Raw genomic sequence first — 20,895 nt, forward strand, 5'->3', positions numbered from 1 at the left:
ATTAATTTTACAATTTTGCCTTATCTATTATTTTACAATATATGTTTAACTGTTATAGCTGTATATAAAACAATTTTCAGCTATATAAAAATTTATTTCACAATATTGCCTGTCTAAATTTATTTTTGCAATATGTTCTTATATAGTAACCAGTAAACCCAACAATATTATTTCAACAAGCTATTTAGTATGCTCTTTGGTATAGGTCCGTCATCGTTATTCATAATATTATTGTGTTTACTTATTTCTACACTCTCATAGGCATCTAGTTGCCTGTTGTAGTTAACTCATCTAACTAATCTTAATGAACTGAAGTCTATGGAATGGTTTTGTTGCAAAATATGGTGGGCGACTGCTGATATTTCAGGTCTTCTGATTACTACACAAGGACACATTGCAAAAATAAATTTAGATAGGCAATATTGTGAAATTAATTTTTATATAGCTGAACATTGTTTTATATACAGCTATAACAGTTAAACATATATTGTAAAATAATAGATGAGGTAAAATTGTAAAATTAATCTAGGTTGGTATACCTGTATAGGTGGTACACCTGGATGGTTTACCTGTATGGGATATCTATATAACATAAATAGCGTTAGCTTCGCGTTAGTTTCTAGTTTAATCTTCCTCTTTGTAATGATCACTTGGTGATCGAAACACGTGTCGAGGTGTTAAAAATAACGATTTGGTGTTGGGAAAAAACTCCAGTAATATTCATTACTACACCAAAGGTTTCAAACAGTGCATCATAAGTTTGGAGTAGACTCATAACAACAGATAAAACTTTTACAACAACCTTATAATAATCGTAACACACTGACGAAGAAAACGAAGACCATCAAGATCAGTTTCAACTAACAACATTATGCGAGGCTATTAATACTATAACAGTTCTACATTACAAAATTTGTTGCTTTCAACGAAGAGTTTGTTGGTGATGATCAAGCAATCTTGATCAGAATGAAACGTAAAATGCAAAACATCTTTGGGGCTCAGCTTGAAAAAAGCGGACCAAAATGACCGTTTACTTTAACTAAATGTAGTCTATGCAATTTTTTTCAGAATAATCATTATTATGTATATCTTTTCTCGAAATTTCATTTGAATATGAAGAAATTCATAAGCATAACTTATTCCCATACTAAGTACATAAATATTTAAAAACTCTAAACAAACATATGACAATTAATGACTATGTACTTGTGTATAACAACTTATAACAACTATTGGACATAACATCCCAATTTATACAGTCCCTTCAGTGATGAGGGAAAATCTAGGTGCACTTAGATTGATTCATAACCTATTAGGTTGAAAAAAATAAAGTACAATTTGTTAAAAATTTCAAAATCACTAATTTCCCAAACACTACAAAGAAAAAAAATGGATAAAGTGGTGTTACCAAAAAAAATACAAATAAATACAGTTCAAGATTGTCTTTCAGGTTATGTCAAAGAGTGGCCAAATTTGCAAAGACCATAAAGAAGCAACATTGTTGAAATCTGTTTTTCTGTTAACCCGCTGTCGCCCCCCTACGAACGAAAACCCTCAGAAGTCAACACTTGTGCGAGCAAAGGTTTAACAAAGTCTAACCTTTCAACGTGCCATTCTTTGTATTCCACAAAGTACCTATTTGATATCTGGATCGAAAGGATTGATGAATATTCATTGTTGAAAAAACAAATTTTTATAGCACTCAATTCAGTATATCAGAAAGGATGCTTCAGTGGCTGAGGAAGAGAGAATAGTTTTAGATATTGTTTGTGGGCATGATCATCACTACTGCTAAAAAAACCTGAAGCAAAGTTGGCTCCTTTTTATAAAATTTATGTTGCAGCAATATACTGGTGGTGATACAGACAAAATTAGATAATTGAAGAGAGCCAAGAAAACTGGTAGGTCTTTTTCAAATACGTTATCAAGTTTACCAACATATCAGGATTTCTTTTTTTATATAGAAACACATAATAGGAAGTTTGATTTTGTGCTGCCTAAAATACCTTATTTGAAGAAGTACAATAAATTTTCATACAAAGAATACATGACGGTATTTGAAGGTTTAATTTTATCAATGAATATGTTATGATGCATCTTGATTTTTGTTTTGTTATAATTTTGAATTTTAATTATACAATAGCCTCCATTTTTGTTGTATCGCCTACAAAACTAGAAAACTGAAAATTGAAAACCCTTCAAATCATCTCGATACTAGAATTTTTTCTCTTGTTTCTCAAACAATTTCAATCATATAATTGTTCATGTTAGTGAGTTAAACGATAAATGAATAAATGAAAAACTAAAATTCAATTATTGTGTGAATATCAAAATGCACAATAATCCATAAAATATTTAGTGCTGTAGGCAAAGCTGTTAAATGAAAACATAGAAAACGTAACAAAACAAAACACTTCGAAAACAGCTTCAGCGACATGTGGCATTGGCATCGGATATTGTTTACCTATTTTTTCGGAGAGTTGGTAAGTTTGTTGATGACACGTGTAAGTGATCTGTTGTCGGCCTTTAAACGCTCATTCTCAGCTTTCAGTTTTTGTAATTGCTAAAACAACAACATGAATTTCAAAATGTTCCCTCAAGACTTGATTTTTATTTAATCTGTCTTTTGGAATTCAAGGTGATAATAATTTGTTAATCTCGGGCTGCCACTAATATTTTTTGGGAATATTTAAGAACAACTACATGTTAAAATAATTTATGGATACTTCCTAAAACCAAACGCTTCCAACACTCATTATATTTTCCAACACTACTGAAATATATATACACTAATAAATATATACTAAAATATATGAGAAGATGAAATGATGGTGTTGGAGGATTTATTCAATATAAGGAGGAGGATATATTCAATATAATATATTGAATAAATCCTCCAACATCATTTCATCTTCTCAATCTCATATATTATATCATTTCATTTATGCCAAACGCAAAGAGATGATAATGACTTGAAGATAAAGCATTATAGTCTGGGTCCTCCTCTCCACATTCTTCTGGAGAGAGAGGCTAGATGGACTGCATACAGACTTGTGCACACTGCCAATTGCACAAATCAATTTAACGCAGAGTACCACAGACTTTTGGTTGACACTGGAAGTCACAGCATTCAGGAAATGACCTCTGACTTTATGCCTCCAACTGTCAACTACGAACTGCCTTATAAAGTACTATTCCCGAGTAGAAAGGACTGGATCCTGCGGGAGAAGGAAATATTAAGAGCAGATAGTTGTTGGTTCACAGATGGATCAAAAACACCTTCCGGTTCTGGTGCAGGTGTTTTTAGTCGCAGACCCAGGACAGAGATATCTACCTGCCTAGGGATTGAAATTGGATAAATCCAACCTCATACACAAGTCTAGTGTCCGACCGAAAGTTCGGTTTCGGTAGAGTTTCGGATTTCGGTTTAGTTTCGGTTTCGGCAGCAAACCTACCGAAACTATGACAGAAACTGCATTCGGGAGTTCTCGCGCTGTGATCGGGCATGTTCGGGCGTTGAATTTCATACAAGTGACGAAGACATTTTGCCATGTCCATCTGCCTTACATGTCGTGACTCGTTACTTACTTTGTGATTTAAGTACCTATTAAGTACCTATGTTGATATTGAGTAACAACTTAAATAAGTAATTTTATGTTTACTATTTTTGAAAAACCACTGATAATATTCAAAAGAAGATTCTACACCTACTCAAATAAACACTTCACCTACTTTAAGTATTTTTAAGGTGCAATTAATATTTTTTCTTAAGTAAGGGGTTGTTATGTTGATTGTTGATTATCAATAAGTGAAAATGTCGAAGACTACATAACGTTGTGATTTAAAGATGAAAAAATTAAGGCTGACTGATTATATAATGTTTGCTTTATGTTTCCCTCAAAACATAATCTTTGTAAGGAAGTTTCAGTTTCGGCGGAAATTGAGACCGTTGCCGAAATTCGGTTTCGGTCGTAAAAACCAGTTACGGTCGGATACTACACAAATCATTAAAAATATTCTCGGACAGTCAAGCGGCGTTGAAAGCTCTTGGCGTCTACTGAGGAAAGTCTCAATTGGTAGCAAACTGACAAAAACGACTCTCCTCGATAGGAAGACTTAACAGATTGTCTCTGGTCTGGATTCCTGCCCATACTGGCCTGGAAGGCAATGAAGCTGCTGACTCCCTTGCAAAGGAGGGTGCTGCAAGCAGCTTCATCGGACCAGAACCTATCATTGGCATCGCTTTAGGCTTTGCCAAACAAATATTGAACACCTGGATGGCAAGCAGATTTATGGACTTCTGGCAGAATCTTCCAGGATTGGCTCACCATTCGAAGCTTGATACCAAACAGTTGTTGGACTACAGTAGGGATGAACTATGATGTCTAACAGGCCTTCTTACAGGTCACTGTCATTTGAATCATCATATGTAGAGTCTCGTACTGTCGGAAGACAGTGTGTGTCGCCTCTGTTTGGAAAATGATGAAGAAACAGCAGAGCATATACTTTTTGCCTGCCCCGCTGGGGACCGAATCAGGTTTTTAGAGTTCGGCAGAGTCTTACTCTTACCATCTGACCTGAAAGACCACTCACCATACAAACTAATCAGCTTCGTTGAGAAGCTGGGTTTATTTGGTCGAGTGTGAATAGGTGTGAACCACAATAAACCATTGCGGGTTGCGCTGGAGGGTCGAATAGAACCACTCACTTTCGACCTAACCTAATAGTCTGGGTCACAAGATCCTTTTTTTGGAACTTATGTCCAAGGGCACCGAAAATTATGATTAAAGGCTGATTCGATACGGAATTACCTAACTTTTTGAAAAATTTCAAGAGGGGCTCGAAATTTAATAAAAGGTCCTTAAAGAGGAGGAAATTTCCTTTGAAAAGGTCTAACCTCCCGGTACTCTATCACCAATATTTATAATTTTAATTTAGAGGCGAAAATAGCGCTAAAAGCGGGCAATGCGCGTCCCGTACGCGCTGACCAATACGGACCTTTGAACAATAAAAATTATTTCAAACCATTGAATATCATTACTATGAAAAAAATTCACACACCTTCTAGACACTTGAATAAACGAAAATCCTTGGAAATTTTTTTTTCCGTGATTATTTTATTAAATATACTTTAGTTAATTAAGTATCCAATTTTAAAAAATTTTAAATTCACATTAAAACCCTGATAATTTTTAAACTAAAAACCTCAAATTTTCTTGAAAGCCGTTAAAAAAGATTCCCGTTGGAAAAAAAAATGTTTTCATTGCTTTAATTGAATTTTTCACTTTCTAACGTCTTTGATTAGTAATAACAAAGTGGAAAATCAATTTTTTTTATATTTCCAACGGGAATCTTTTTTGAAGGCTTTCAAGAAACATAAGAGACATAGGATAATGTGGAATACAAGCCTAGAGCGAGATCAGGCCAATAATTACTCAACATGATTTCTTTCGCACACTTTCGGACACTTCGATCGCTGATGTAATAAACTGATGAAAATTTACAATTGATTTTAAAAAAAACAATCAAGTGATTCGGTCAAAAATGACTTTGATTCAGTGTTGAAACTCTAATACCATTAGTACTGTAGTTTAATATGTCATAAAATAGATGCCCAAAAGGTTCACTAACCTTTAGCTCCTCTTCCATTTCGCTTAGTTTTCGTTCCATGGCTCTTCTTTCGCGTTTTTCCAGTTCGGATAACGAGTTTTTACTGGTCTGAAACGGAAAAGTTATTGAGTATTAAAAAAAAACAACAATGAATAAGCAAGTGACCAGTTTGACCAATATATACCTTAGGGCACGTTCCACACTTTAATTTATAAACTCCTGATTTCTCGAATTTTGAGAATTACTTTTAACTAACTTTCCCAACGTATTACTTGTTCTATATGCAATTTTAATATATCGTTTTCTCAAAAATTAAGTCACTTTTTCCGTTGGTTGTCCAAAATACGTTAAAGCTCTATAATTTTGATTATCTACTTCAATAGGAAAAACGTCTTGAATCGCTTTTGCTTCCTTGGAAAGTATTTTGTTTATTAATTCGGCTTTAAACCCATTGTAAAGCGCAATTTGCTTGATGATATTGAGTTCTTTATTGAAATTATCTATTGAAAGAGGAGCATTGACTAATCTGTGAATCATGCTATTATAAGCTGCTACTTTGTGAAAGTTAGTTAAAAATAATAAAGATAAAACATCCAAATTCGAGAAATAAGGAGTATATAAATTGAAGTGTGGAACGTGCCCAAAGGGATATATTGGTCAAACTGGCAGAACATTTAGGAATCAAACTCAGGAACATCATACGAGCTATGTAAATAAGAAAACAAATTCAACATATTCATATCATCTTCTAGAAGATGTTATATATATTATATATAATGTAAGAACAACTTGAAGTATTTAAATCACTTGATAAAGAAGCTACTGTGCCAGCGAAACATGTTCTGATATATTTTTCAAATAAAGTTTGTGGAGATCAAATCGTGAGGTGTAGTTTTTGAAATTACTATGGATCTTCATCAAGTAACAACCGAATCAATCAGAAAAAAAAGAGACGTAATACATTGTTCTTGACTGGTATTCTACTAAACTGTTTTTTTCAATTGCAATGTAGAAAAACTGTAATCCACATCTGTAATTGACTTCTGTTCTTAGAATTTTTTAGCTTCAATTATTTCAACTCTTGAATGTATACATTCATTAATGCATTTTTATAAGACTTTTATTTTTGATTTGAATTTTCAACTTTTTGTTTCAATGTTGTGAAATATATGCAACTTGGTCTTGAACTGTAGTTGAATATTTCTTCATGTCACCCAAACAATTACTAAATTCGTCGATGAATATGACCAAATAAATTAATACTTACAACCAAATTGATTTTTTCCAAAGTCTGTTTAGTTTCCCTCAATTCTTCGTCCGATTTCCTTAATTTGTCCTTGAGTCTTTCATTCTCGACTAGTTGCTGTTCATACAACTTTTTATAGTCAATTTCTCCATTTTCGTTTCGAATGTCGGAGGTACTACTTATCCTGGATCTGCTGCTTCTGTCTGTTCCACTCTGTAACAGAATATAAAGAAAAAAAAATAAGTAAATAAATAAATAGTTAAAAGATAGGGAGTTAGCTATTCCTGGGACACTTTATATCAATACTCCCGCATACATTCCATTACGAATGTTTGGTGATCAATGTTCACACTCGAAAATAGTTGTTTTGGATAGAATTTTCATCTGGTGGAGTTTTATTGATGTGTTTTTCTTCAATTTATTTTTGGAAATCCCTCAGTATTTAGATTTTATTAGAGGATTCCCCAAAAAATGATATCTTTTGAAAATACTTTTTCATTTTCATGTTTCAATGACAAACCTCTTAGATGAGTTTAATGTGTCAATCACAAACATACAAGACTCTTTTCTTCATATTGTTTTCACAGTTTCAGAAAAATAAAAGAAGTCCAGCTTGTTTAGTACCAGTCTATAAATATATGCAGTAAAAAAATAAAAATAGAATATTAGTTTTCACGGAGTTCCAAATCGTTCAACTGCATTCTTTCTAAATTCCTGGGCCTTATCAATACATTCGATGAATACCTCCTTTTTCCCGTTTTTATGTAAAGTAACGATGGGCGCTGCGTTACGAAATGTAACATAATCCCTTTCATATTGTTATTCAGAAAGATGAACATGGTCCAGTCATCTTAGTCAAAATTTGGTAAGTATCTCGGAATTTGAGATACCCAGCTATTAACTCTTTTAAACTTGTGTTTTGACATTCTAAAAGTTGTCTCAAAACCTACATATAGTAGGGTGTACGCGACTATTAAAATCCAAGGTCAAAGGTCTTAGCCTTGAACAGATAACGTGTTACCTCAGAGCTAGTACTAGAGTGCCACCAAGATATTGCTAAAGCCTCGGTAGATGATAACATTATCATTATAAGTCTTGCCCTACACCTGCCGATATAAAGGAGATGCACCCTCCTCCTCCCACACTTCACCTCCAACAGCAAGGGCACTTCCTGCGGCGGGTGCCAAGAGCGACGCCTTGAAAGGCAAGGAATCGGCTGTCCCTGCAGAAAAGCTCCTCACTTGTGCAACTCCACGGAGGGAACCCCAAGAAGGTTGAAGAAGCCGCGCAACGACAGTAATATCGCTGCACCTTCCAAAACCTTCGCGGAGGCCACCGTGAGACACCTCAAGGCTGCCAAAGTGAGTGTGTGTTCGGCGAGTCTTGTCCTACACCTGCCAATATAAAGGAGATGTCTCCCAATGACCTGTCCACCTTCCTGGAAAGGACAGGATGGACGATGATGACCTAGGAGGACAACTCCTCGGGAGGATGTACAATGGGTCACATGTGGCATTAGTGCTGTGGGCCTACACTCACCCTACCTACTCTACAGATACAGGTCAAAGGTCACAAAAATAGTTTTTTTGCATATTTTTTTCAAATATCTCGTTTCCTATGGGTTTTTCGCTATTTATGTTCATTACCAATATTTTTGAGGATTAAATTGCCTATAACTTTTGTTCCAAACATTTTTATACGTTGAATCCGTCTTCACAAAATTAAAATGATCCATGAATTGAACGAAAAAAAGTTGAAAACTAAATTTGACGTTTGACTTATTCAGGGTGGCTCGTTTTGACTGGAGTGCACTTTATGTTTATGACTCAATATTTTGTTAATCACAGTAAATGAAGGCATACAAGGTCAGTTCAAAAAATAAGATAAATGTTCAAATTTTGCGGGCTACGAACATTCAGTCAAGTTCAGTTTGTTAGTGAGAGGCGTGAAAGTGTTTTTCGCGTTCGGCGCTTTTTCGCTATCGAAAAAAAATCGATAAAAGAATTTGCATAAAATGTCGTGTAAAAAAAAAGAATTAAGTGCTCTAAAATCACTTGAAAGTTGACAGTGGCATACGGTGATTGTACTCTGCGTCAGAAAAATGTTTACAAGTGGTACACAAGCTTTTCATAGAAGATGTGAATTTCGATACTCGGCCTGGACGCCCCTGAATAGTTTGGCAGCGAAGTTCGTTCCAAAATTGCTCAATATTGATGAAAAAAAACCGTCGCATGAGCATCGCTCAGGAATTTTTTTAATAACATCAACGGCGATCCAGATTTGCTAAAAAGGGCCATAACTGGTGACAAATCATGTGTAATAATTAAGATAGGGGACTTTAAATGTTTTGGGAACTGGCAATACTAATGCCAATAGGTAAAATGTGGCAACACCATAATGAAGTTTGATATTTTTTTTGGCGTAAACTAATTCACAACGTTTTGATGTACAACCATTTGTTTGCCGGAAGTCTTCGGAGAAAATGGTAAAACTAACGAATCATTCTCTATCATGACAATGTCAGCTCTCACACATCTCGTCAAATAGGTGAATTTTTGAGCAGTCAAAACGTTAGATTGATGACGCATCCTCCGTACAGTCCTGTTTTGGCATTAAGATTAGAACCGAATCGCTGCACATACCAAAAAGTGCGTATCATAACTGCGTTGAGGATTGGAAAAAACGCGGCCCCGAGTGTATTATATCTGAGGGGGGGCTACTTTGAAGGGGACTCAGTGGCGAATAACACATTTGCCGCCAGTAGGCTATTCCAATTTTGCCGCCCCTTCCGACCTCTGCATTTCGATACCCTACACGGACAAAAGACGGTGGACGAAAATATTTTAGAATTAAAAGACTGAAAAATGATTCTTTGTTTTTGTAAAAATTCATATCTTATTAAAAATTAAGAACTGATTACAGTCATTCTAAACCTGTCCAGTAAATTTTCTAAACTAAGAGCATTTATTCTAAACCAGTTCACTAAATTTTCTGTGCTTCTAAATAATTTAAAAAAAATATGTTTAAAATCTGTTTTTCCGTTAATCAGCTGTCGTCCCCATACTAAGACAACTCTCAGAAGTTGAGAAACTTGTGCGAGCTAAGGACTAACGAGGTCTTACCTTTTAACGTGTGATTCCTAACACGAATGTAATCCATGAAATCAATAAATACTAACATACAGCAGCATACAAATCTCTAGTTAGCAAGATACTGATATTTAACTCTTTGAGGGGCTCTGGTTCATAAAGTGTACCCAGAAAATATTGCATTTAATGGGGCGCTGGTCCAGAAAACGTACCACCTAGTCCCAATACTTGTAGTTGTCGGACCTCGGTTCAAATCTATAACCAGTGTGTATATTATATAGTTACTCAACTATATAGTTTACCGCTGGCTCACTTTCTGCCGCTATTTTCAACAATACGCGTCATTTTAGGTTATGATCACTGAAGCGTATCGTGAATTGTGTTCTCTTCTTATAAAACTCCTACAAAAGTAAGTAGAACAATGGGATATTTTTGTAAATTGTTACTGATGTTTTTGATGATGTCTGTAGACTATGCTGTTCACGGAATCATTCGAGTTTATCCATTCATCGTTGAAATATTTTGTGTAGTTTTGTGGTACCTTATTTGTACCACCGCCCCTCAACAATGATTTTCTTCTTTCCAGCGTTTCGTAATGGAATCCTTACCATTCAAACTTCAGGGTATGACTTATGAAGAATTCATACAGGAAATTGACAATATTGATGCCGAAGATATATACCCTCAGATCCTGAATCAATAGTGGAACAATCCGAAGATGAATTCGAAAATATCGACATCAATATCGATACTAAACAGCCTGATAGTGATTCAGATCCAGAAAATAATTTGCCTCTCTCATTGATACAACAGCAGCTGTACATGACGTCGAATACACGTGACTGGTCTAGGAATACTATGCCAGAAGATCCAGAAATCTTCAATGCGGAGACTGGAGTAAGATTTTGTGAAAAATATGGACTCTCCTACACCTGGAAAACTTTTCCAACTATTTTTCACCGACGATCTCATAGAGTATATAGTCTTCCAAACTAATTTATACTGCCGTCAAACCTCCATGAGACCTAAAACTACGGACAAATCAGAAATGAAAGTTTTTTTTGCCATAAACTGGGTTTGAAAAGGCTACCCAGCTATAAGATCATTGGAGTAGCTCTTGAGATCTGAATGACCCATATATCAGTTCACTGATGCCAGTGAAGCGATTTAGCTGGATCCTTTCGAACCTACCTTTGAATGATAATATAATTATGCCCAAGAAAGGAGAGCCAGGCTATGACAAACTTTATAAATTACGGCCCGTTCTGAACGAAATATCTAAAAATTTCATGGACTGCATGGCTCCTTCTAGGGAGTTGGCCATCGATGAATCGATGATCAAATTCAAAGGGAGGAGTATATTGAGGTATGGAGGAAAAGCATCACGTTGTCTATTTTGACAATTTTTTTACTAGTGTACAGCTGTTAGAAGACCTCAAGACTAAAAATATCCACGCTTGTGGCACGGTCAACCCAAGCAGAAGATTGCTTCCAAATTTTAAACCTGATAAACTTTTGAAACGTGGCGAATCTCAGATTTCAACATCTGATACACGCCTCGTTGCCATAAAGTGGCGAGACAATCGAAGTGTTCATGTTTGAAAACGTGGCGAATCTCAGATTTCAACATCTGATACACGCCTCGTTGCCATAAAGTGGCGAGACAATCGAAGTGTTCATGTTTTATCTAACTTCCATAATCCTACTAGTATGGGCCAAGTTGATCGAAAAAATGAGGACGGAAGTATTGTTCAAATGTCTTTTCCAAATGCTTTGATAGATAGCAACAAAAAAATGTATTACGTGGATAAATTCGATCAAAATCTCAATATATATAAAATTGATCGTAAATCGAAAAAATGGTGGCATCGCATCTTCTTTTATTTAGTAGACGCGGCTGTTGTTAATGCTTTCGTTTTGTATAAGGAATTGGACTTAGAGAAGCTATCAATGAAAGACTTCAGAAGACAAATAGTGTTTTCTCTTGTGGCAAAATATATCATCAATAGGAAAGGACCATCTTTAATTCCAGGAATTATTGAAATCAAAAAGTCTAAACCACATGTACCTTTCGAAATAAGAACAACCGAGAGCGCTCATCAACCAGAAAAGGCTACAAGACGTCGTTGTGCACATTGCAGCACATCAAGAAAACAAAGTAGTACATATTGGATATGTTCGGTATGTCAAGTACCACTCTGTTTAGTGAAGAAGAAATCATGTTTTCAAGATTTCCATAACAAACAGTGATGTCCCTTAGTGGGCAGTGGTACAAAATATATACCATCATTTTTCATTCGATTATCAGTTCTGTTTATGCTATGCATATTTTTGTGATTTGAAAGTGAATAAAATGGTATTGCCTCTCTAGGACCTTCTTTTTCTAAAAATGTTTGCCCCTGAAAAGTTAACATCATTGGATTCCAAAAATAACTGCACAGTTTCTAAACAAATGGTATACTCATCACAATTAATAAACTATATAAGAATCCTTGTACTAATTTTTGATGAATGGTTGACAAATCATATATACAACCCACTAAACACTTTTAATTAGAAATTGCAAGACGCAATTATCCGAGGTGACTTTTTGACAAAAATTAAATACGGGACGGGACTTCCCAGTTTGTATTGCCGCTGACACCGCTCTATATCTTTCTCTCTTGCTCCGGAACTCAATGCTGCTACACGTGACGTGACGTTCGGCTCCCTCGGCGACCAGACCGCCCCCAGCCCTTTCATTTTGGCCAGACACTCTTAGCGAATGATCTAGTCAATCTAGCCCTCAAGCCCTCCATTAACAAAACTAACCCGATTTTTTAAATTTGTAAAATTTTTCATTTTAGTGAGATTGGGAATGCACCTATAGATTGAAAATGTCAAATTTATTGTTATCGAACACCCGTGTTTAAATGATGTCCTTTGGTAGTTGGAAATGTCACTTGTCAAGTTGTCACAATTTGAATTTTTTTGACAATCAACAAATTTATGAGGTGTTGAACAAATTAAATGAGGTGAATCCACGGGAACTGTATACAAACAAAAAGCTTCAATTAATATCATTTTTTGGATTCGCGAGCTAGTACTAGCCCGTTTTTGTCGAATCTAACCCGCTTTACCCAGAAAAAAATCTGGAGTGGCAACACTGTTCCGCACCCTACTCCAAATAAGACTACCAACACGAATACGTAGTATAAAAAAAGTATTAGCAGATTGACAAACGTCAAATTCCCCACTTTGACAGGTTCAGTTAAGTGGTGAAATCTAATAATATTCAGGTATTAATTTATTTTTTATTTCTGTAAGACAAAAAAAAATGTTTGGCACAAATCCGCCGCCCTAGGCTCAAGCCTACTCAGCCTGCTGGTAAATCCGCCACTGAGGGGACTTCTTGACGGTGAAGGGGATATAACCCTAAATGGCCTAGAAGGGTTATATAAATATGATATAGAGATAAGTTATATAAATATGAAAATTTCATATTCAACGAAAGTCATTTACCGACCTTTTTTGGGCATTTATACCTTCCACAATCTGAAAAATATGAAAATTATAATGGAGAACTTTATACATGTGTAGAAAGGACAAATGTTTTAGTTTACCCCGATAAGTTACTGCGTAAAATCAAAGTAGTTCTATTTATCAGAAACTTGTATTCAACAAGTTTCCCTTAAAAAAATTGCGAAGAAATAATACAATACTGTAATTAATCTGAAGCCGGCCCTGACCGATATCTCAGCGAGCAAACGCATGACTCATCGGGAATGTACTCGATAAGCCACCGCGAATAATCCAGGCCAGTGCCGAAATCCCTAGAGAAATCTGGAGCGTTCGTTGACGATATAAAAAGGCGCCACTTCTTGTCGGCCAAGTAGTCTGTACCTAGAATTCGAACTGTAAAGATAAATTAAGCGTTAGTTGCTAAGTGTTGTACATACATTATTTGTGATAGTGAAATATTGTTAAAAATAAATCTGTTTAAGATAGTTAATTCTTTAATTCGTTACAATACTTATCTTAACGTTTCTGAGGCCAAAATCTGCCTCCGTCTATTCGTTTGCTGATTATTTATTTCTCAACTTCTTCGACAGATCTCAAAGGAGTTTTGAAGTGTCAATGTCAACGTTGACAACTGAACAACTGAAACATTCGATGTAATACAAGGTGCTCTCCGATATCAGTCTTTTGCCGTTTCGCCACTATCCAAAATTTCTTTCAAAATGGGTAGCGAAGTATGGTCTATTTCTAAGGAGCTGTTCGAAATACAATTCCCTCCAGATTTGAGAATATACGCTGATTCTTTTAGTTTACGTCTCTTAGAGTGAGGCTCATTGGTAATCAATCTTGTCTTGTTCCATTGAACTCGATGTTCACCGTCTGATTTTAAAATGAGTTCTGACAATTAAGATCCTGTCAATTGTCTATTTTTTATGTAATCTCGATGCTCATTCTCACACACTTTCAATGGTGTCGAAGTTTCCCCAATATAACTTTTACCACAAGAACAAGGTATCTCGTAAATGCAGTTTTTTGTTTTTTCTTCAGTGTTGTTGGGTTTTGTATGTGTGAGTATAATAGATCACAGTGTATTGTTTTGAAAGTAGTTCTAACATCATACCTATTTCCAATTCGTCTTATTTTTTCAGATAGTCCTGGAATGTAAGGTATAACGTTAGTTGTGAAAGGTGTCGGTGGATGTTGAGTCGGTAATTGTTGAGTTGGATGTTGTTGAATTTGTGAAGCTGTTTGTAGGGTCGTTTGGTTTTTAATTGAATCTTCATTTTCTATTGCATTTATAGTTGAAATTATGAACGAATCTGGATAAGCGTTATCTTTCAGAACATATTTAATTAATGATATTTCTTTATTGAAATTTTCAGTTGAATTGCATATCGTTTTACTCTGTTGTAAAGACAATTTATTATACCTTTTTCAACACTCGGATGATGATTCGATGTGTAGTGAAGAAATCTATTTGGATGTGTTTTCTTCCGATAAACATTTGTATCAACATTACATCAAGGAAAGGGAGTAGACCATCTTGTGGCGAAATGGCAACAGACTGATATCGGAGAGTACCTTGTATTACATCGAATGTTTCAGTTGTCAATCAACAACATTGTCAACTGCAGCATTGTCTGGCGAGAAATTGAAAAGGAAAAAATACCAAAATCTTGGAAACGACTATCTGTTTCATCCAGTAGCGGTTGAAACTTTTGGTGTTTATGGCCCGGACTCTCTGTTATTCGTTCATGAACTCGGAAGGAGAATAGGCCAAGTAACGAAAGATCACCGTTCTACCTCTTTTTTGATAGAAAGAATTAGTATTGGTATTCAACGTGGCAATGCTGCTTCAGTACTTGGAACTATTCCTCCTTCACATAATTTTGATGAGATCATGCATTGCCCTAATTTCACTACGGAACTGAAACCTCTTCGAAACAAGCCGAGATATGTGGATATTTATCAGTCTCCTATCAAGGTTAATTCACAAGTGATTGATCCACCTTCTTCTTTTTCAGTGCGGTCAGTGGACTCGGGTCATTCTTGCCCCCAAAAAATGAGTTGCAGTCCTCGTAGAACTGGTACCCTTTCAGTGGAAGAGCTTCTTGAAGCAAGAGCCGAATCGATCCCTCTACGAAACCCTTCTTCACTTGGAAGGATCGATCGCAGCTTGAGAAATGGTTCTTATGGAGATTCTGTGAAAAGTGTTCTTCCTTACGAATCAGTAGAGAGTTGTCCTGAAAATCTAGAGAAGAAAATTGGATTGGATGATTTAGGAAACATTTGCTACATGAATAGCATTTTACAAGTGTTGTTCATGACGAAGAATTTCAAGAACTAAGTTTTAATGATGAACGAGAACGGGAATGTTTCCTACTTATTCATCAAACTCAAACAACTGTTCATGCAGCTGCAGTTTCGTAAGAAACCGATTTTCTGGAGTCTTTGAAGTCCACTAGATACTCGTTAGGACAACAAGAGGATTGTTCCGAATTCTTGGGGTTCTTGTTGAATACTCTTCGTGAGCAAAACAATAGCAAAATCAATACTCCTGACCGCTCTGGACTAAATGATTCCGTACAACCCATCTCGTCTTGTGTTTGTAAATCTTTTGGTGGAAAAATCCTCACTTGTTTACTTTGTGGTAAATGTTCAAGAAGTACTGAAAACTTATGTGAATTTCTGGAACTTCATCTAGCTTTTCCTACTACGACTAATTACCAGTCCGTGCAAAGCTTATTGTTAAATCATCTGAAAATGGAATTTTTAACAGGTGATGATCGACTGTATTGTCAAACATGCGCCAAACTAACTGACTGTTATAAGGAAACAAGTATAGCTGAGGCACCAGTCAATCTAATAATAACACTGATGATTTTCAAACAAGGCTCAACCTCTAACGGAAGCAAGAAACTCTTTGGAAAGTTCGAAATAGATGAACATTTCAACCTGGCGTTGAATTTGGTCATTATTACGCCAAAGAAGAAACGGACTGGTTTAAGTTTGACGATAGTCGTGTCACGAAGTGTTCTGGCGATGCATTGAATTTATTGGAACCTCTGGAGACATTGCTAGATCAAGATCTTCAGATGATGTGGTGCTGCAGGTTTTTCCGGGTTTTCCTGCAGCTGAAAAAGCAGGTGCGCCACTGGAATCAATGAAGTCGCCCCGGAGCGCTAATTAATTTTTATTGTTGTTTTTATTTTATTTTTATCGTTATTTGAAAACATTGACATAATCTCACAACTCCTTTGACATTGATAATTTTCATATTTTTCACATTGTGGAAGGTGAAAATACTCAAAAAAAAGGTCGGTAGAAAATTTCATATTCATTGTTTTCTAGGAGTATACCCACCGAATGAATTCAACGAAATATTAACGAAATAGGGGTAAACTAGATCATCAACAACACTTTCAAACAATAAGTTGAGCATTTTTATTACGCAGTTCACTAAAATAAATTCGGGTCAAAACTATCCCACTCGCAATTGATTTGATATGTAGGTTTCAAGTTGTTGATAATTAGGAGCACAGTTGTCGCAATATATATTTTGGTTGGAGCATGAAAGTATTTTATTTTACTTTATATTAATCTGTCTCGAAAACACTAATGATGTCGAAATTTTGTGATTCACGCTTGGACAACAAACCCGTGATGACAACCTTCCCATTAATAGACTTATCCTTCGTCGCAATTTGTTGTTTCGTCAAAAAAAAAACACGTTCAAGGATTTTTCTCTAATTAATCACCGCCGTCCCAAGGGCCTACATAATTCCGTTTGTCGAGAAAAAATGGTATATAAATAGATGTTCGACCAAAACAAATATAAATTACCGGTGATATATGTTCTACATTGGCTGAGTTTTTCGAGACATTTACCACTGACCCAAGAAAGCAAATATGAAAATAAATAATCGTTAAATTTCAACGGAGTTGAATTGAATTTATGGTGCTTATTTGAGCTAATGAATGAACTTAACAAGAATAAAAATAATTTTATTCGCTCAGAAATTTCACAAGATTATAAAGGAAAACATAACTTAATCAAAAAATGAGTTATCAGAATGATAAACTAGAACATTTGAAGATAGAAGATTTGATTTATGTATAGTTCAAAATGAAGACTGTTTGATCATATCTTGTATATTTGTGCTTTCTAAAATGAAAATATTAGATTCCGTGTTCTTATGATAGTCAACATTGCATTTCTCAAGTTTTTTACATATAATTTCAAAGAATTCGGAACCCATCCTTTACTTCCTCCGCAATGCACAATTATTAGCCGCGATCCTTTGTTTGCAGGCATGTTAGGCGTACATATTCTCGAACCATCAGTCCACCCTTTCGTAACTGTGTCGTGAGTGTGATACCAAGATTTGTCAAAATTTGCCGTTCTTCTTGTCTATATTTAGTTATTTGTTCTTAGTATTTGTTACGCAATTCCACTATTCTTCTGCTTTCCATAACTGCTTGACGTTTGTTTATTATTTCAAATCTAAATCCTAGTTTCTTTATTCAATTCTGAAGAGTTTTGTCACAGCAGCTCACGTTATGGCCGAAAGTATTCAATTTCTTCCTTATGATTTCAGTTGTAGGAATCTCACTGCTTTTGTAACAGTCGTATATTGTTTTTTTCAATGATTTTATTAGATGAACATCTAGAGGTTTTGCTAATCCTGTATCACATCGCGTCTTACGTTCATAAGGTTTGTTTTTGGCTATTTTACGAACAGCTGAGAAAGGAATTTCGGTGAAATCTGATGTTGTTTATAATAGTTTGTTTCCCTCGAAACCAAACTTGAGATATAGATTCTTATATATTTTGAAACATACCCTCTGTGTTTCAATATTTAAATGAATCCGAATCGTATTCACTGGTATCTCTTTTTCGCATTGTTCACCATCGCTATTGGAATCACTACACTGGAAAAAGTCTGCGTGGTTATCAAACTCCACATTTTAAACAGATAACAAAAATTTCAAGTAATTATAACTGCACCAATATCGAATTTCAACACTCAAATCACGATCAGTTTCTGAACTGAACATTGATGACACGACAGCGATAACCCGCATTCCCCGATTTCTATTCGTCACCATAACATGGTGACGAATAGAAATCGAACGAACGTACTGCCAATTCTACAGTTCACGTGGACTTATTCGCAGCCAGTTCATTTCCATGTATTAGTTTTTTGATCTTTGAGAGTGCCGTCAACTTTGAGTGTGCACAATACTGTTTACTTCGACTGTACCTGTCTTTTCTAGCATTGAATAAAAAATCGTTGTTGCTGTGATTTAATGAATTTTTCAGACTTTCTTCAAGGATTAGGTACATTTCCGGTAGAAATCAAAGCTAAATTTCTTGCAAGCTCATAGCTCAGGTATGGCCTTGTTCACAGAATGTTGCATTTGAAAAAAATGAGAAAAGAGTTACTTGTCTCGAGTTCTGATTACTCCTGAATGAAAAAAGCGCCACTCGGTAAAATTTTGAACAGGTTAGGAGTCACACGTTAATAGGTAATACCTCGTTAATCCTTAGCTTAGTTGTCGTTCGTAGGGGTGCGACAGCTGGTTAATGGAAAAACGGATTTTAAACAGATTTTTTTTAATGAAAATACACTATTCTCGAGTATATTTGGTTCAAGATTGTTCTCATCATTCCATTTCATCGAGTACAAGATAGATATTGGGTGTTGAATGAACCCATTTTGTTACATAAATCTCACCGTACCCATTGTTTGGGTACGGTGAAATTTTTGAGTTCGAAGGACATGGTCACGGACCATGCAGAGAAGAGGATCCGAACTCCTGACGACTTTACAGGCTGTATCCAGTACCATTCTGTCATGTAGACACTCCAAACTCAAAAGTCCACGGCCTCCCTGTTGTCGGGGGAAGTACAACCGTGGAACGGACGATTTGGGATGCAAACTCCTATAGAGATGCATCATTTTTCGGGTCTTTATCGAGTTGATACAGCTCCTCACGAGTCCACTTCACTATTCCAAACGAGAAGAGTAAGTTTGGAACGGCAAGCATATTTGTTGCAGCAACTTTGTTCTTCCCCGACAGTTCCGATGACCAGATCTGTCGAAGTTTGTGCTGATACTTGCCGCGGAGAGAGTTCTTCACTGCTGTTGCCTCTTGTGAGTGGCGTTGTTCCACCCCGAGGTAAGTATACGTCTCTCGGGCATCCAGATGATGTAGGATGCTTCCATCTACGAGCTGCACATCCTCTCCGTAATGCCCTCATCGTCCTCTTTTGAGATGGATCATTGCACATTTGTCTATCCCAAATTTCATACCGACAGCATGCGTGTACTCTTCCACCACCCTCAAGGACTGATGGAAATCCTTCTCTCCAGAGGCATAAAGTTCAAGATCATCCATATAAAACAAATGGGTGACCTTGTGGCACCTCTGGTTTCCGGGGGTGCCACAGTTATACCCTCGAGTATTTCTGAGCGCAACGGATAATGGCAATAGTGAGATGCAGAAGAGAAGGAGACTGAGGGAATCACCCTGAAATACACCCCTTCTGAAAATGACCCACCCTGTTTGGACTCTTTCTTGCTTGACCAGATGTGTTGGTGAAGCGAGTTCGCCAAAGTGGTATCAGTTGTTCCGCAAGGCATCTGCGCAAATGCAAGATGAGCTCATGCGAAATTGTATCAAATGCCTTACGGTAATCGATCCAGGCCATAGAGAGGTTGCGCTTATATTGCATAGAGTCCTGGGTTACACATCTATCGATGAGCAGGTTCTCTTTACATCCAGCGACTCCTCTCTTCGACCCTCTCTGCTCATATATCCGTTCGAACACTCGGTCAACTGCGGTGAGTATTCGTGTGTATAAGATACTTGTAAATAACTTATAACACGAATTCAAGCATGTTATCGGTCGGTAATTTTTAGGAATCGATAAATCTCCGTTAATATTATGATTATTATTATTATTCTATATATTTTATCGTCATATTCCCCATCATAATTTCCGTAAACTACTACAAGAAGCAGATTAAGGCAAAATCGTCATTTCTGAGAATTCAGTGCCTACTATTTTGTAATCATAGTATAGAGTGCAGTGGCCTTTACTTTTCCCAAATGACCCTTCTACTTACGACATAGCCTTCAGAATTCAACGAGGTCAAACTTATGGACTTCGATCCCATACCGCTGGACGGCAACGAGCTTCGCGACCTCGACACTGACCTCTCCCTATAACTACCCCCTCGCGACAAATCCCTCCTGGAAACGTGAGATCCGTTAGTGCCATCGTTTCCAGAGTCGTACTTTTTCGCATAACTCGACGTCGCCAAATTCAAAAGGGCCTTGGCGGGAATCTTCAGGCTAGCGTATCCTCCGGAACTGGTAGTACTACCCCGGTACCCGTTCGGAAAATAGGGGCTCTGGTAATTCGAGCCGTAACCGTTGTAGTTG

The 20,895-nt window shown here is 36.3% G+C and overlaps 1 protein-coding gene across 5 annotated transcripts in view; it reads right to left on the bottom strand.

The window, feature by feature from the left end:
- The window catches only part of Mbs (Myosin binding subunit), a 114,423-nt gene that overhangs the window by 6,087 nt on the left and 87,441 nt on the right, over positions 1-20,895 (bottom strand). For 4 of the 5 annotated variants that reach the window (XM_074173854.1, XM_074173838.1, XM_074173845.1 and 1 more), the window contains 3 exons: positions 6,878-7,069; positions 5,632-5,718; positions 2,465-2,563 (listed from right to left, as the gene is read on the bottom strand). In XM_074173854.1, the coding sequence (XP_074029955.1) occupies positions 2,465-2,563; positions 5,632-5,718; positions 6,878-7,069 (378 nt within the window). The remainder of the gene's footprint in view (positions 1-2,464; positions 2,564-5,631; positions 5,719-6,877; positions 7,070-20,895) is intronic. The other variant, XM_074173842.1, reaches the window with a different exon arrangement.

The sequence above is a fragment of the Leptinotarsa decemlineata genome, unplaced genomic scaffold (genome assembly GCF_025532065.1).
Source record: "Leptinotarsa decemlineata unplaced genomic scaffold, Ldec_3_MD MMD2_P_RNA_scaffold_12, whole genome shotgun sequence".
In the NCBI taxonomy this organism is placed as follows: domain Eukaryota; kingdom Metazoa; phylum Arthropoda; class Insecta; order Coleoptera; family Chrysomelidae; genus Leptinotarsa; species Leptinotarsa decemlineata.